This window comes from Chaetodon auriga, chromosome 11, assembly GCF_051107435.1.
Source record: "Chaetodon auriga isolate fChaAug3 chromosome 11, fChaAug3.hap1, whole genome shotgun sequence".
Lineage (NCBI taxonomy): Eukaryota > Metazoa > Chordata > Actinopteri > Chaetodontiformes > Chaetodontidae > Chaetodon > Chaetodon auriga.
Window position 1 is genome coordinate 18,341,238 of NC_135084.1, and position 16,484 is coordinate 18,357,721.

General features: G+C 44.4%; 1 protein-coding gene across 38 annotated transcripts in view; it reads left to right on the top strand.

Moving 5' to 3' along the window:
• Window positions 1–4,037: 4,037 nt before the first annotated feature.
• LOC143328042 (ankyrin-3-like) overlaps window positions 4,038–16,484 on the top strand; it is a 125,633-nt gene continuing 113,186 nt past the window's right edge. For all 38 annotated transcript variants that reach the window (XM_076742901.1, XM_076742897.1, XM_076742936.1 and 35 more), the window contains exon 1: window positions 4,038–4,924. In XM_076742901.1, the coding sequence (XP_076599016.1) occupies window positions 4,856–4,924 (69 nt within the window). In that variant the 5' untranslated portion in view covers window positions 4,038–4,855. The remainder of the gene's footprint in view (window positions 4,925–16,484) is intronic.

Consider the following 16,484-nt stretch of genomic DNA (forward strand, 5'->3'; position numbering starts at 1 on the left):
CAGGAGAGGCTTGAGTGATTATCTAAACAAGAGCAGAAAAAATGCAGACGGAGGATGATGACACCACAGTTGACTGTACATCTTTTGTCTCTTTCTTTTGGTTCATATGTGAGTTTGATTACTATATCTGCTTCTGTCTCATACACCTTCTCCCTCTCTGTACCTCAAGCTACATTATCAGGGACATTACCCCCCCCCCCCCCCCCCCCCCCCCCCCCATGGCTGGTTTGGGAATGCTACGCCTGCCTCTTTAGCGGATTACTGCAATGAGAGAAATGCTCCTTTTGATATGGAAATCCCACATCCTCCCCACCAAATATAACTCCCCCTCTAAAAAGTCTAGCAGGAATAAGTGTGCGCACATGTAGTTAGGTCAACAGCTATAGCCACCAAATAAGCCAAGCCAAGTGTGTCCAAAGATAAATAAAGCTGAAAATAGTAGCTTCCATTTAGTGGGTAATGCAGCATGCAAACTCTTAAAAAACGGACACAACACAGTTATGTAACAGCTGAATTTTGCAAAAATTAAAGCAATGTAATCATTCACATTCACATGGTCAGTGCTCATCAATTGTGGCAATATTTAGATGGACATTGTTTTATATTTTACCCATTAACATGACAGCAGGATCTTACCGCCATCTTGACAGAACATATCTCCTTTGTATGAATGGAAGAGTGAGAAACGAGATCTTTTACTTCTTACAACAAGCGTCTGTCTTGTCATAGCATATTTTGACAAACCATCGTATGTTATAATGACTAACGTTCTCACTGTAGCCCAATTTCTTTCCCATGAGATGATCTTGAAAATATCTTCCCATCAAGAGAAATTAAGCAGACTTCATGGTGACGGTAATAAAGTGTATTACCATAAACGGAGATGTGAATGGTTTTAAATTCTGTATGACTTTGTGGTGTTCCCCGCTGTGAGGTGTGAGGCTTATAATTCCTAATAAGTGGCTCGCTGATGGAGCTGCCTCCTGGCACAATCAATAATAACTGCTGCTGGCACTGAGTCAGAGGAACCACACCCTGAAACAGACACACACACACACACACACACACACACACACACATACACACAGATGTTAGATTTTCATCACTTTTTGAGACATTACATAGACTTACATTCATTTCCTGGAGATTTAGCCTAACTTTAACCCAAAAATGTAATGATTTACATTATGGGGACCTGTGATTTTGTCCCCACAAGTAAGGTGAGTCCCCACAATGTGAGTAATACATGAGCACACACACATACACACACACTGCACACCGCGTGCATCAGCTGTAAGCACCCTCAAACTCAAACACATGCACACACCTCCATCATCTGTACTGTACATCCACACTTAGTGTGACACAAAATGGAGTGAAGAGAACATCTCCAGCTGCAGATTAATGCATGAAGCCGTGTGTAATCCTTCTCTTCCTCTCACTCTGAGGACTTGGTGTTGTAAGATGAGGGAAGGTGCAGTGAAGAGAAGCTGACAGAGAGGAGGATGATGGTCTTGACTGGGGGACGTCATCTGTCACTGCAGGTGCTAAAGCTCGTCATCTGGTGCGAGCTTTCACAGGGGTAGAGCACAGCGTCAGGGTTAGGAGACCTTTATTAAAGGTAAATCCTGCTTCCACAGTCTGTCTTCTTGTTAATGAGTCAAGTAGATTGATAGCTTTGACAGCTTTGGTCCAATATTTTGATTTAATGTGTGCATACATGACGCTTGGAGGAATTTGTGAACCACCCCGATTTCTGTCATATTGCAATTTATTCCGTAAGTGTGGCCACATCTTAAATGCATTAAGCAGTTAATACTCAGTGTAAATAAAACCCAAATAACACCAGTTTTACTGGTTTTATTTATGCATTAGTTTGATTTATTTATCATGGAATCAGCCTGATTTCGCTCGGTGGTTTGGGATGGGAAAGTAAACTGAAGAAACCTCATCATGCTCCCTCCATTTTCCTTCTCTAATGAGATGCTTCCTGTTTGCTACCAGACAAACTTACAAACATTTACCCAGTTACCACATCCGGTTTTTGTTTCTGGTTGTGTGACTTGGCCAGGCTTTTGCTGAAAAGGAAGTGAATATCTCAGTGGATCTCGCCTATCTATACAAGACTAATAAATATTTCAACATGTAAATCCTTCTCCATGGCATTACAGAGGGGGTGTGGTAGCATCCTGTAATCTTTATTCCAGCATGTCTCTGATTTCATTTCATTTGGAAACCGCCCTGCCGGTAATGCTTACTGACTGTGCCGGCTTGTGTCAGTAAAATAACCCATCTGAACTGATTTCCAGTGAAACAAGATTCATTCAGATTAACATCACCAAGATTGTTGCTGAACAATATGGTCACTTCCTGCACACTATTCTTTACTTTTTTTTTTATCATGAACCATATCTGCTCAAATTACATTTCAGAGAGCCCTAATCTCAGATCAGATCTGGCCTCTCTCTGTGCAAGGTCATCATAGCCTGACTGGTATTTGATTGATGGTCAATATTTGAGAGCATAAAACAATGTGCTCACAATATAACAGCCATTATTTTGGTCAGATTTTTGGGGAGATTTTGCTGTTAACAGGACATTTTACAGTTGAAAAATAACCTTGTCACTGCTCTGTGCTGGACAAACTATGTAATGGAGACACTTAAAGTCTTAAAATGATCATATTTTTGGTATTTCTGTACTGCAATTCCTTGCTATGTATCGGCTGATATATTTGCTGGTAATATATCTGCAAAAAGCTCATATTTGTTGATCAGCCCGCCTGATTTATTAGCCCAGCTCTGGCTGCCGTTGCTCAAGTCAATCAGTGTTAGCTGCAGGGCTTCACGTGCCTTCAGACTGAACGTGAAGCAAGTTTTTGTCACGTTATGATCGTGTGAATTTGACTGCTGGAGTGTTTTCGTTGTCAGTTTTTAACGTTCAGAGCCAGCAGATGGATACAGATGCTTGCTAACAACACATACCATCTGTGTGTGTGTTGGAGTGTGTTGATACAGCTCAGCAAGCACCAGGAATTTCTTTGTTTCATTTGGTTTGTTTAGTTTGCGTCTTGTCTCACGACGTGGCTTTCTGACATTACAGCGTCAGGATAAGGCCAGGCTGAAACATGCATCTGTGATGTTTTTTCTAGAGAATTCTTGAGAACGCTGATCTTAATCTCTCTGTTGGGAGGCCAAGGCCTAATTGACATCACGCAGCACAGTTTTGATGGCTTCCATCACTGCCCGTCAGGAGCCGGAGCGAGGGAGAGACGGTTAACCTCTCCGAATAAAGAACCTGTTGTTTGGCGGCCAATCACAACAAACGCTGCCTCTCTGTGCGTCTGCCTGCTCCTCATTTTTCATTTGTTCTTTCATCCTCTCCATGCCACCTTGGTTTGTCTGTTTCACTGATATCACATTGTTTTTTCACCCTCCCCATCTCTCCCACTGTCATTTTCGGTCTCCTGTCTGTTTCTCACCCTCCGCTCACCCCACCCCTCCCTCATATCTCTCCCTCTGTGTCACCCAGGGCTTTTTGTTCCCATTTTCTCCCCCTCTCCCTGATTCACTTGCTCTCCTCCTGTCTCATTAGCTTGATGTTTGATTGGTGGAGAGCTGTAGCTTGTTGAAGCTGGGAAGGCGTGGTCTTTCCTGTGTTTTCAAAGCCCCTCTCTGTCTGTTGAGTCGTCACAGAGACGTTTTGATGGTTATTGGTTGGATATTGTTAGGATATTATCAACCCTGTGTACACGTCTTGCTTCCTTCTTTACCCAAAGCCTGCCTGTCTCTGTCTGACACACACACACACACACACACACACCTCTATCAACCCAGTCAGTCAGTTAGTCAGTCAGAGCCGGGTGCAGTTCTGTTCTGTTCCAGTTTCCAGTAAGCTGATCCTGCTGGCAGAGGCTGGTGGGGAGACTTCCTTTTCTGGAAGGACCTGATGCATCGTGTTAATGATCCTCCCTCTCTCTCCCTCTCTCTCTCTCTGTCTCTCTACTGGCCTGTCAGAGGAGTGAAGAGTCTCATTTCATATCACGTCTGTGCAGGGAGCAACAGCAGAAATCATCCAGGCGGCAGAGTGAAGAGACCGTGTGGATCACGCCCCCCTCTTCTGTCTCAGCCTTGCGCTCTTTCTCTCTTTCACTAACACCAGTAACATCATTTCACACTCTTTTCACTCATCTCTTTTTCTTTCTTTCTGACCCACCTGTTTTTCTGTCTTTTCTTACTCTGCCTCTCTTTGTTTCTCCCTCTCTACCATTTTTTTTGTGTCTCTGTGTCTGTGTGTGTGTGTGTGTCTTTGTCTCTTTCTCTTTGGGAGAGTATCTCCAGTCTCCAGCCTCAGGTAGGCAGCACCCCATCCAGCCAGGAATACACTCCTTCAATCTCTATTTTTTTCTTCCTTCCTTCATCATACACATCCTCCTCCTCCTCATCTTCCTCCTCTGCCTCGACTGTCCTCCTGCCTCCACGCCCTGCCTCTGAGTGTGCCGGAGAGTGTCGCCAGTTGCACACGGCAAATTCAGCAAGTGGGAGTGGACCTTTGGCGAGCGTGATTGCAAGTGTGTGTGAGCGTGTGTGTTTGTGAAGGTGGAGAGGAAGAGGGGAGGAGGAGGAGGAGGAGGAGGGAGAGAGCATCAGCACAGTCCTCCCAGTCTCTCCTCTCTTCACGCGCACTCCCACTCTGCATGGAACAATCCTTCCTTCACTGCTTCTAAATGGACATTTCTGTGACAACGTTTCACCAGTGAAGACAGCAGCTGCTGCCGCTCTACTCCACAAGCTCCTACATGCTGGATTTTAAAAAAAAGTGAGGAGAGGAGTGGAACAGGGGGAGATCTCTGAACATGAGTGAGGAAGCTAAGGAGAAAGCAGGCGGCGGGAAAGCAGCCCATCGCAAGAAGAAAGGCAAAAAGGTATGAGAGAGGGAAGAGCTCTTTGTCTTGGTGTGCTTCATTTTGCTCAGTTGTTGCTTTGGCTCTGTGAAAGATCTTTCATGTGTTTGAATGGGAAGTAAGAGCTTCCTGGCTGAGGTGAAATCAATGGGTGAGGTTGGTGAACCCACTAGAAAGTGACTGATGGTGTGTTTGATCATATTTCTATTCGTTTTTAATAGATTTTGATCATTTATTCCGACCAAGTCTCCCTTTATCAACACCTTTCAGATGTTTAAGACTGAGTCGGTGTGTATTATGTAAGAACGGATTTATTTTAAGTACAGCCTACATACCTGGTTGTTTTTCTGTCAAGCGGTTTTGTCTGTCTTTGACAAGCTCGCATGTGGCTATTACTAGAAAGATAAATATTTGTCCAACCTCACCTGAAATGCTACTAAAGCCCATTGAAATGCCGTCTGTCAGTCACCAGTTCTTGTGATCCTGCCGCTGCGACTGGTCGGTCTGGTTGTTGTGCTCTGGGTGATTGGCTGGGGGAACAGTGGTATGTAAAGTAGAGAGAGAGAGAGAGAGAGAGAGAGAGAGAGAGAGGGAGAGAGAGAGCATAATGGGAGGCATGGGGATGTCCTCAGGGGTTGGGGCGGGGGCAGCAGAATGCACGCACTGCATAGGCATCTGTTGTACTGTCAAACTCCTCTACAGTTGTGTGTGTGTGTGTGTGTGTGTGTGTGTGTGCGTGCGTGTGTGTGTCTTTTTGTGTATGTGTATCTGAGACACATACACTGTATGGAATGTATGCATAGCTGTCCTGTTGTTTTCCTCAGGACTTGTTATTATGGTTTTTAATTTAAGGTGTTTTGATCCACAGAAACATGTTTTGACTCATGAAGTGGAATGTAGGGTGTGTGTGTGTGTGTGTGTGTGTGTGTGTGTGTGTGTACCTGTGCTCACATGTGTACACTTAATTGTGATTTTCAGGTTGTGGTCCACACCTTGAGCATGTCTGTCTGTCTCTGGTATAAGTAGTACCAAAAGCACGTCTGCTGTGCCTCCCATGCTGTTGTGTCAGTGTGGCTAGCCAATGATAAATGTGTTTTGGTGCTGAAAGCCACTGTGCACACACAAACAGTGCCACAAAATACACACGCTCACACACACACACACACACACACAAAGAGTATTTTCCAGAGCATTCGAAGCGGCCCTTGAGATTAGGGAATTGTAGGACAGGGGAAGACCAAAGCAAAGCAGGAAAGCACAGTTACAGCAGCCACTATAAGTTTTACGAGGCTGAGTGAATCTGTTATTGAGAAGGAAAATTTATTCTTTAAATAATTCACAGCTGCTGTCATGTGCCACCACCAGTGGTAAAGCTGTCAGTCTGGGTCGTCAATAACAGCAAGAGACAAGATGTCTTCAGTCATGAAACGTTGACACAAAGGAAAATCACACATTTTGTGTTGTAAGGGCTGTTGAAAACTAATAAATGTGAGCAAACGGAACCTTATTTAAGGTTCAAGTGACTGATATAGAATAACTGTTGAACAGAACAGTCAAACACTATGAATAAAACTAGAAGAACGCTCAAAGAGTGCCGACCTCCGCCAAGGCCAATAGTCCTCTCTTCTATGGTGTGCAAATCTGCAAGGGCAAACACTGTGCACGTCTGGATTTATTTCCAGAACTATTAGAATTTCACATGTGGATGTGAGAAGAGTAGAATTAGCTGCATATGTGTGTGTGTATGTTTCCACAGCTACACCTCAGTTTAAGAGTACAGCGTTGTCGCATTTGTGGCGATGTTAAAATTGTACCATGAAACCACAATGTGACTGTTTCCTGGATGAAGTTTGAGCTACTACATGTGTCCACTACCCCCAAAGGATCGTATTTCAATTGGCTGTACCATCTACTGGATTTTAAGATGTACGACATTTATTAAAAATAATTTGTATATCCACCCCTCAATCTGGACCCTCTCCAAAATTTAACAGATTCTTGTGTTGCGCATGTTACACCAGGTAGTTTTCTGTAATCCTGATGACAAACAGACAAACAAGACAACAAATCGGACAGATAATATGATAGCTTACATATATGTGTGTGTATGTGTGTATGCAGAAACCTTGTCTCCATCACGTAGTTCAGCAATGAGCGCTGAAAAGCTGATTTTTCAAGGTGAGATGTTCCACTCGCTACCTACTTTGGTCACAATTTTAAGGGATTTTAATCAAAATGTTCGCTCATGTCATTTATGTAAAAAAGAATATTGACAAATGTAACGTCATCAAATTTTTTACTCTTCCTGCATGTGTGCATATCAGTATCAGCCTCAGAATTCCAGTATCGATTGGGCCGTTCTTCGTTAAACAGAAGCAGGATGTTTAAGAATCAGATTGGAACATCCCAACACTATGAAGACTCAGTCTCCCTCCGGATTAAGATGAAGGAGGGTTGGGTTAAATTCACCAACAGGATTATCAGTGAGGCCCAAAGTTCTCAGCTGATTTCCAGCCGTTATCTCTCCCCCACATGCTCCAGACTTCCGCCATGAAACTGAAAACAGCGCCGCAACATGATGCATATTGATGCTTTTTACACATGTACGTATGTTTGTTGTGTGTGTGTGTATGTGTGCGCGTCCATCCGTGTCTGCGCTTCACCTTGTGCGCATGTGCGTGCCAGACGACCATGCCAGATGTGTTAATGATTGTAACCATGGCAACTAGTTTCTGTTGTGAGCGAAAGGTGTTGAGGGTGAGAGCAGGCGGGGGGGGGGGGGGGGGGGGGGGTTGGGGCGAAGAGGGGGTGGACTGGTGAACTTAGTGGCCAGAACAGAAATATATTTTTCATGAGGCAGCTGCTGTGACGGGGCAGAAGCTCAAGGATACAGTCACACATCTTTTGACTCAAGGCCCCAGACTTATCCCGATCAAGACGGGCTCGTAAATCAACACCGAACACGACGTTGTGTTTGCCTTTTTGTGGATTTTGCTTATCAGTGTGTGTGTGTGTGTATGTGTGTGTGCCAGCTGCGTGCGAGTTTGTGTAGCACTTTGATGTTTCTCCAAATGCTCTATGATCTCAGAGAGGCTTAATGATAAGAATTTGATGTAGTGATAGAGATAATGAGGTTTACATAACACGCAGACACACAAACACATACTCACAGTATTAACAGGGATTCAGTGCATGTAGTCCCACCACACAGAAGCTGCTGTTGGGTCAAGTGAAACCCTTTTATGCCATACATATATATATGTGTGTGTGTACGTGTGCATGAAGTACACGCTTGTCACTGGACATCTGGTTTGCTGCGCTCTGACGGGTGTTGGTGTAGTTAGTTTAGCTGCTTAAATTGGACAGAGAACAGTTTTCTTCCACAAAAGAAGACAGCAATAAGGGAGAAAAGTGTGCCTGCATGATAAAAAGACCGCAGGGGACTTTTATAGAAATATCTCACCTCCAGAATCCTAATAACTATAACTGAGCTCAACAAAATTCAGCTGGATGACTAAAGGAGGAAGTGAAGTGTTTGTATTATCGGGATGGTGGAGATGCATTTTATTTACCCTGATCGAGAGACTTATGTAAGTGTTATGTCCAGTTATGTAAACATATATCATATGTTTATATATGAAAGCCTATTCCCAATGAGGAGCAGACACAAAGTACAGAGAAGACGGAGGTTTCACATTAGTAAAGGATCTGCTGTGAGCTTGTGAATTAAAGTGAAATTCAAACTTATATGATGGACAAAAGGCTTTTCTGCCCACATCAGTGGCTTTTCCAAATAAATATCCCGGCAAAGTAAACACATTGTTACATAAGAGATCCTTCATAGCTTGAGAAACACCATCGTTTTACCACGTTTATATCCTCCAAAAATAAACCGCCCTTAACTGTGAGATGTGCTGTATGTTTACACTTCAGATGGTTGTGTAAGGCTTGTGTGAGGGACGATGGTGATTCTGTCAGAAAAAAACCGAAGCAGAGCTGGAGTTTTCTCTGTGTTTCTGTCAAACATGCTGATGGATGGAGACGTTCGAGATATGCGGTATTACCGAAACACTGAAATTCTGTCATAAACAAGCCACTGCTGCTGGTCATGTTTCTCCACAGTCAGTATGTCCTGCTGCCGCTCCTCACAGTATACATCACACTCACAAACTCACAGCTAAAAAGAGCACAGGGTTTCGTTTACTTGTTGCTATATTCGTGCCCAAATCGCAAGCACAAATGAAAAAATTAAGAATTAAGAAGCACTGATGCAGCTAATTTTCCTCATTCTTCCACCCCTCGCCCGTCTGTATACATCTCTCTTTTGTGTTGCCTCTGTTGTCTTCTTCCTAATGAGACAGCCAGGCAGCAAGGCTCGGGCAGCTCTGCTCTTTGTCTTGGATGGAAAAACCCTGCCAGAGACAGAGAGCCCCGCGTCTGGAGAACTGGTGAAATAAGCCGTTCTGTGACAGTGCTTTCAAAGAGATACGGCACATCACATCCCCCAGATAACAGCAGGGCACTGGTGAATGTGCTGATGGAAGATGTGAAATGTGTGTGTGTGTGCATGTGTGTGGGGGGAGAGCCTAAGAGGGAGAGAGCAAATGAAGTGCTGCTTTTGTTTTTCAGATTAGGCTAATGGACTTGGCACGGATCAAATCCTTAAGAGGGGTAGGTTGTGCTTTAAGGGCTGTTTGGGGGAGAATGTGCAGAGAAAATGTGTGTACTAATACAGTAAGTACAGTATACTGTAACAATTAATCCATTAGTTGATTGCAAAAAAAACATACAAACAACTAACTAGTAAATATTTTGATAATCAATTTATCATTGTCAACTGAATATCTTCAGGTTTTGGTCTATTTGGACAAAGCAAGACCTTTGAAGACGTCGCCTCTGGGAAACTGTGATGTCATTAATATGTTGGATTTTTTCAAAAGCGAGATGATATTACAGGAATGAAACCTAGTTAAATGTCAACCTTGGTTAAGATTGAAATCCACAAAACGTGTCGTGGGTAGATGTCAAACTTGTTCTGCAAACCTCTGCAGCAGCACACACACATAAAACACGGGACAAATCGATTGAACCTGAATACTGATATTGGTATCAGGCCAAACACTCCTGTAACCTGTGATTTCTGCAGCATATCCTTGGTGCAGCATAGAAATGTGATGACTTATATAAAGCTCTAGACACACACATGCACATGTGCTGTGAGTGTGGAGGAGTGAGTAAGTGCACATGTGTGCTCCCTCGGTAGATCTATAAATGTATGCATGCATGTGTGTAGGTAGGTGTATTCTTGCCGTTTCTGTGTGGATGTGTGTTTGGGGAGGTAGGCGTCGCAGAGCCCGGGCACAGCTGCACGCCCTGGGGAGAGGGCAGAGGGATCAGCCTGTCAGAGCTCCATCACTCGCAGATGAACTATCCCTGTTCCTCTCTTTTCACCGAGGGAGGGAGACTGGGAGCCAGAGGAGAGAGAGAGAGATATGAACGGGAGAGAAGGAGGTGAAATGCAGAGGGGTGAAAAGACAGAAGTGCGACTGAGGTGTGAGTTGGGCAGTGACAGAGGAGTACATGGAAGGGAAGGGGAGAAGGAGGTGTGAAGGAGGAGTGTTTCTCTCTCTGTCACTCTCCAAAGCTGGAGCTCTCCTTTGATCTCCACACTGCTGTAGGGGAGGTTTAAGGGGCCAGCAGCCTGTCAGGAACCCGATGCTTTTCGCAATTTTTAAAATGATCCAAAATTGACAAACTGACTTTCACGTCCACGTTACAGCCGAAATACATGGGACACGGACGTGACGCGACACATCTGCCCCATTATGCCTGCAGCAGAGCGAGTCCATTATAATCAACTAAAGCTTCTACACTGACCACGGAAGCCGCAGGCGTCGCGCTGCACATCTCTGCTTTCACGTCAGGTCTATTTTTTTGTGTTTATGTGCGGCTGTGTGGCCCTCCAACAGGTGAGAACTCTGTAAATAATGAGAAAAATCTGGTTAAAAATCATTGAAATAAGTTCATTGAACGTTTGGCTCACTGGTTGACGGGTTTCCTTACGAACTGACCGCTTAGACTGGCTTGCTGATGGCAGGGTTTGAATGAAAACCTAAGGCAGCTGTCGTCGTCGTCACTCAAAGAAAAGCATTCATACACCACTCCAGCAAGCTTTAATCTGTATCCAAGTATACAGTACTTGCAAACAGAAGCACAGAAGCACACAGAGACGAAGCATAGACATAGAGTGGCCTCGGCTGACTAACAAGGCTGTTGAACCAGACCTAATCAACAAAAGGGCCTAACAAGGTCTCACCACTCTTCGCTCCATCCATCCATTCCTCCACAAACCTCTCTCTCCCCCCCCCCGCTGCATCAACAAAAGCAAGCAATTTGAAGAAATGCCTTGGTGAGTTTTTTTATGTTCTGTTGGCGAGAATGAATCAATACCAGCGAGAGCTCAGCGCAATTTAAAACGAGTTTCTCTCCCTGTGAGAAACCGCTCAGGCCGGCGTTGACCTGTTATCTGGTACGAGGCTGCGTCTGTCTGTTAAACACACGTGAAACCCTGTCGGTAATTAAAAAGAGGCCAGTCTGAAAATGAAACTTCCGAATAATGTTTCGGGCGCGTGCTTTTCAATCAAAATGCAGCCATTTCATGTGAATACAATCGCTGAATCGTGACCAAATCTGAATGCGGAAAGGCCCCAACCTGGGCTGCTCGGTGGCCCAGACTGGAGCTGCTCTGAGACGTCTACAGTGTAATAAGGCATGCCTTCATATCCACTCTTCTGGTCTTTTTCTCTGCTGGCAGTCGCTGCTGCCTGAACCCCGCAGCCTCTTCCGTTTCCCACAGCTCCGTCCGGAAGACTCTTCACATCTCGCTCCGCTGTGCTTTTTCCACTCCTCTTCTCCTCTTTCACTCTCTTCTTCGCAGCGCGAGTCAGTAATAGAAAAAAACAAGCGGGAAAGGAGGGAGCCAAATGGAGAGTTCCACTGTCAGATTTAGAAACCTCTTTTTATCGAGTTTGGGATCCTCCTTAAGCCTCTTCAGGTTCGCCGTCGCCATGGCAACTGTTAAGCGCAACAGAGCGGGATAACAAAAGCTTTTGTTCTGTGAAAGCAGTAACAGTGGTTTATGCTCTGTCTGGCGACCTTGTTGTGACCGCAGCATTGTCTCACCTTATTTCTCAATTATTTAACATGAGCGGTTTTACTACGGCTTTGAAAACAGACAGAAACGTGTAAGCAGGCAGATTAAAGCCGCCGGTTTATTTATAGTCCGTACTTCGGTGAATCCAGTCGCAGATTCGCAGGCTGTTAATTGTTCTTCACAAAAAATTAGCACCACAGAAATGGATGTATGAGTTGTTAATAAGGCTGAGGTCAGGATGCAGGGAAGAGATCACACTGTTCCCAGAGGAGAGACGTCTAATCACATGATGTAAATTCCAGTTTATCACGTTTGATGTGCAGCCTGATTGTGTTTATCCACAATAAGATGCACAAAGCAAGCTGTGGTGGGTGGAAACAGTGGAGATTTCAGTCTCCGATTTCAGAGCAGTGGCCCGACCAGGACCTGGATGGCACCAGTGAAAGAAAAGCCATTTTTTTAATTAAAAGAACTTAATTTAACAAGGTGTCATTTTGTGCAAAGGAGGAAAGGAGGTCCGCATCCCTCACCGTCCCTGTGGTTCTCAGGTGTTGTTTATTTGAGTCAGATGATGTATTGCGAGATCAGAAATACATCCACAGTGGAGCCGAGCCAGATGGCTCACCCCTCCTCCGTGGGATGAAGAATTAAAGCTTGTTAGTGAATAAAGATAGGTAAATGAAATGAAAGATGAACTGTGTAATCCCAGGCACAGGATGGCTGCAGTCTCCCTCCAAAAGGCCACGTGTCAAGACCCTTCTGCTGGCTCCCAGCTTGAAAACGCACTTAACAGCAGGATCTGGCTTCCGCTGAAATTCAGATTGTCTGACAGATAGCCACCGAACTGAGGCTGTGTTTTGAAAAGTAGAGCTGATTGCCAATTTAGCACCATTCATGCTGAACTGTTACCGGAAAGGCAGGTGAGGGAGACATCCTGCACACTCTGCTAAGAGAGATTTGTTAAGGGCAATTCATTGATGCTTTTCATGGTCATAGTCTTATTTCAGACCAATGCTGGCTCCTTGAAATTACCCATGGACAACATCTGAATGTGTCTCTGTGATGTCACCCACAGGTTTCTGAAAAGCCACTGTGATCTCAGTGTCAGTGGCTCCAGTTGTCGCCATCTTGGCAGTGCCTGACTCCGCAAAGAGGTGGAGCATGGGTGGTGCTGAGGTGGAAAGAATGAAACCTGGTTACTGAAACCTAGCATCTAGCTGTCACTCGCAATAGCCATGGCCATAATTATGTATAACTTAGTTGTATGAAAATGTGCAGTTGTCATGAATGGGAATATAGAGACCAAAACTGTTTTTTGTTCCAGGCTGTTAACATGTGCATTCCTGCTGTAAAGCTGAGCATTTTCATACGGGGGTCTATGGGGATTGACTTTTTCAGCATTAAACAAAGACCATGGTTTTTCCCTCACCGACACCAAGTGCTGCAAGTATCTCAACATAAACATAAAAAAGTCAAACCATGCTTCAATTGCTGTGACGCAAGAGCTGAAATTGTATGAAATCTGGTGTCAATGATCATTTTACTGATATGGTCAACATTTGCAACTTGCAAAGCACGTTAATTAATGTTTCCTCATTATGTTGATTGAGTAAAATTATGCATGAATAATGGGAACTCCATCAGCCTTCAGCAGAGTTCCACAATGTTACGCTTACCTTATTCACGGTTTTATGGCTTTTCCCAGGCTGTCTGGCGGCTTTATACTGGGGCAACCCTGTCAGTGGGGCTTTTGAAACAGCACAGAGAAGAGGTACGGGGGTGGAGGGAAGTACGCCGACCGGGGGGACCATGCTAAATGCTCCCCTTTTTAAGATTTTAGTTCAGGGATGGCAGCAGCGTAATGTGAGTCCCAAGGCTACGTCACCTGAGCCAGATGCTATAGTAGCATTAGGGAAGAGGATTGGAAGGCATGAGTAGGTAAGTAGGTGGCACGGCAGAGGATGATGATGGATGAGAGACAGGAGAAGACAGGGAGAGTCACGCCTTTAAAAGAGAGCGAAGCGTAGAGACTCACGACAGGTGAAACCACAGGGGATTTTGAGATGTTAAGCAAAAGGGAGAATGGGAGGAGTTGTAGGAGAAGTGGGTGAAGATGTATGCAGGTGAATGCTCACATGCACGCCCTACAATAAAATCCCCACAGGCATGCATTAGATCCACATTCCCACGGGCTTTAGTGACAGTGATGGCACCACTACAGGTTTCTCTATCAGTGTTACATAACTCAGGAAATCGTCTCCGTGCTGCTGTAGTGGAACTGTGACATTTGTCAGGTTTCAGTGGAAGAACAAAAATGTTCAACTCGTCTCTTCTGTAACGCTCCCTGCCTTCCTCTCTCCTTTTCCTCTCTCAGCCACAGAGTGGAGGGGCCAGACAGATGGGATTTGCTTGATATTGATAACTCAATTTGTGTTGCAGAAAGACCAATGTGGTTTTGATTCGATGATATTCCATGCTCCTCGGAGAGGGAGTGAAAGGTGCCTGTGCTATTTGACCAGCCCTCCATTAGCCATTCATTTTCTGAGGCAGTTACTTTGTCTAATGCTGCTACAAGCAAACGTAAACCATTAATGATCAGACGGTCTCAGTCATTGTTACCATGTTGAAACGTTCAGCGTAACTCTTACTACATCATCTTCTCTTCTCTCCACCATCTATTCCCCCCATCATTGATTTTAATGAGCTGGCTATGCGCTCCGTCATTTTCCAAAACACCTGCTTCGCTCAGCAGCACTCATCCCAAGATGTTATTTCTCCATTTATGATGGCCATGGCGCAAACAACAGTGATGTAATGGCCTGTTAAATGAATAAGCTGCATGCTACTGGGGTGGCTTTCACAATCTCTTTTCAGATTCCTGAAGATAGTTGAGGATGTAACTATCTTTTCACCAAGCTACCACTGATTTTGTGTCTCAATAAGGCTGAACACAGAATAAAGGTGTTGTCATCGGCATATTTTTGTTATTTTTGTCAGACGACAGCATGAGCATGAGATAGTGATTTGACTGAAGGTGATAAATACTTCCTGCTAACTGGCAAACAGTAAATCCTGAGCAGCTGTGTAAAGAACCTTGACAGAAAGTTGGCTTCAAATCACTGCTGCTGCTACGTGGGAGTGCTCAACTATGTCTGCGAAGGTTGACAACCTTATCAGCATTTCTGAAAAAGCTCTGTTTTCTCCGTCGACACCACATGACACTGGCATTTTCTGTTATAGGTCTGGACAGTGCTTCGTCAAAGCTCAGTTTTCTGATGTTGGAAAGTACCTGTTTAGTACGGATTCGTGATTGGAAAAAGAGTGACATTGATCACTGATCATAGCCCCAGTGCAGAGCGCTTTCTAGCCATATCCATCATTGTATACACACACACACACACACACACACACACAGTGTTTGAATTGTGGTTACTGGGCTTGCAATACGCTGAAGTGTGAAAGCAGCATTGCCCAAGGCTTGGATGAGGCATGTGGGAGTTGTGCAGGGATAGCATGGTGATTTTTTTACATTTGATATATATAGGTGTGTGCGCGCGTGCGCGCGTGTGTGTGTGTGTGCATGTTGCCATTTAGTTTCGCTTGCATGTTGTGTGTATGTTGCAGTAAGCAGTGGTTCTGCAGAGGGCTGGTTGGTGTCTGGGTTGGTCACAGGGTTTCTCCTGCCCTGTGGTCAGTGACAGTACACACACAATGTGACAACCTCCAGCTGTGAGGGTGTGAGTCCGCTAATGAGATACCCTCTGGATGTGTGTGTGTGTGTGTGCATGTGTGTGCAGTTGTCTGTTAATGGAACAACCTGGACATCTTACGAGAGGTGATACAGGGCCCAGTCTGTCGTTACCTGCAGATACATTATTGACCTAGTAATTCCAAAAATATGGGCCTTCCCATGTCTTTAAATGGAATAGCATGAAACAAATTATGCAATTATAGCTCACGGACAAATGGACTGTTTATTTCATATCAGTTAAAGGAATAGTTCCACATTTTGGGAAACATGCTTGTTTGTTTTCATTTAGATGACATGATTGAAACAGCTCCCATGTCAATCTGCTCAATATGAAGCCACAACCAGCAGCCAGTTAGCTTAGCTTTGCGCAAAGACTGGGAAAAGTGGGAAACAATAAGTCTGTCCATTGGTCCCAGCCAAGAAATAGCTTGGTACATTACCCCTTGTTAAATGGCAAATTTGTGGATTTTGTCACCTTTGGAAAGAACCAAGATAGCTGTTTCCCTGTGCAAAAATAATCGAACCATCTGCTGATGGATTTTTTTTATTTTTTTTTTTTTTTTTAAATCCTACACTATGTGGTCATGCAGTTAAAATAGTCCCTTCATACACATTCAGTACTTTTGGGGGGGAGTGAAAATGAATTGCTCCTGACTCTGATTTGATATGATTAATAT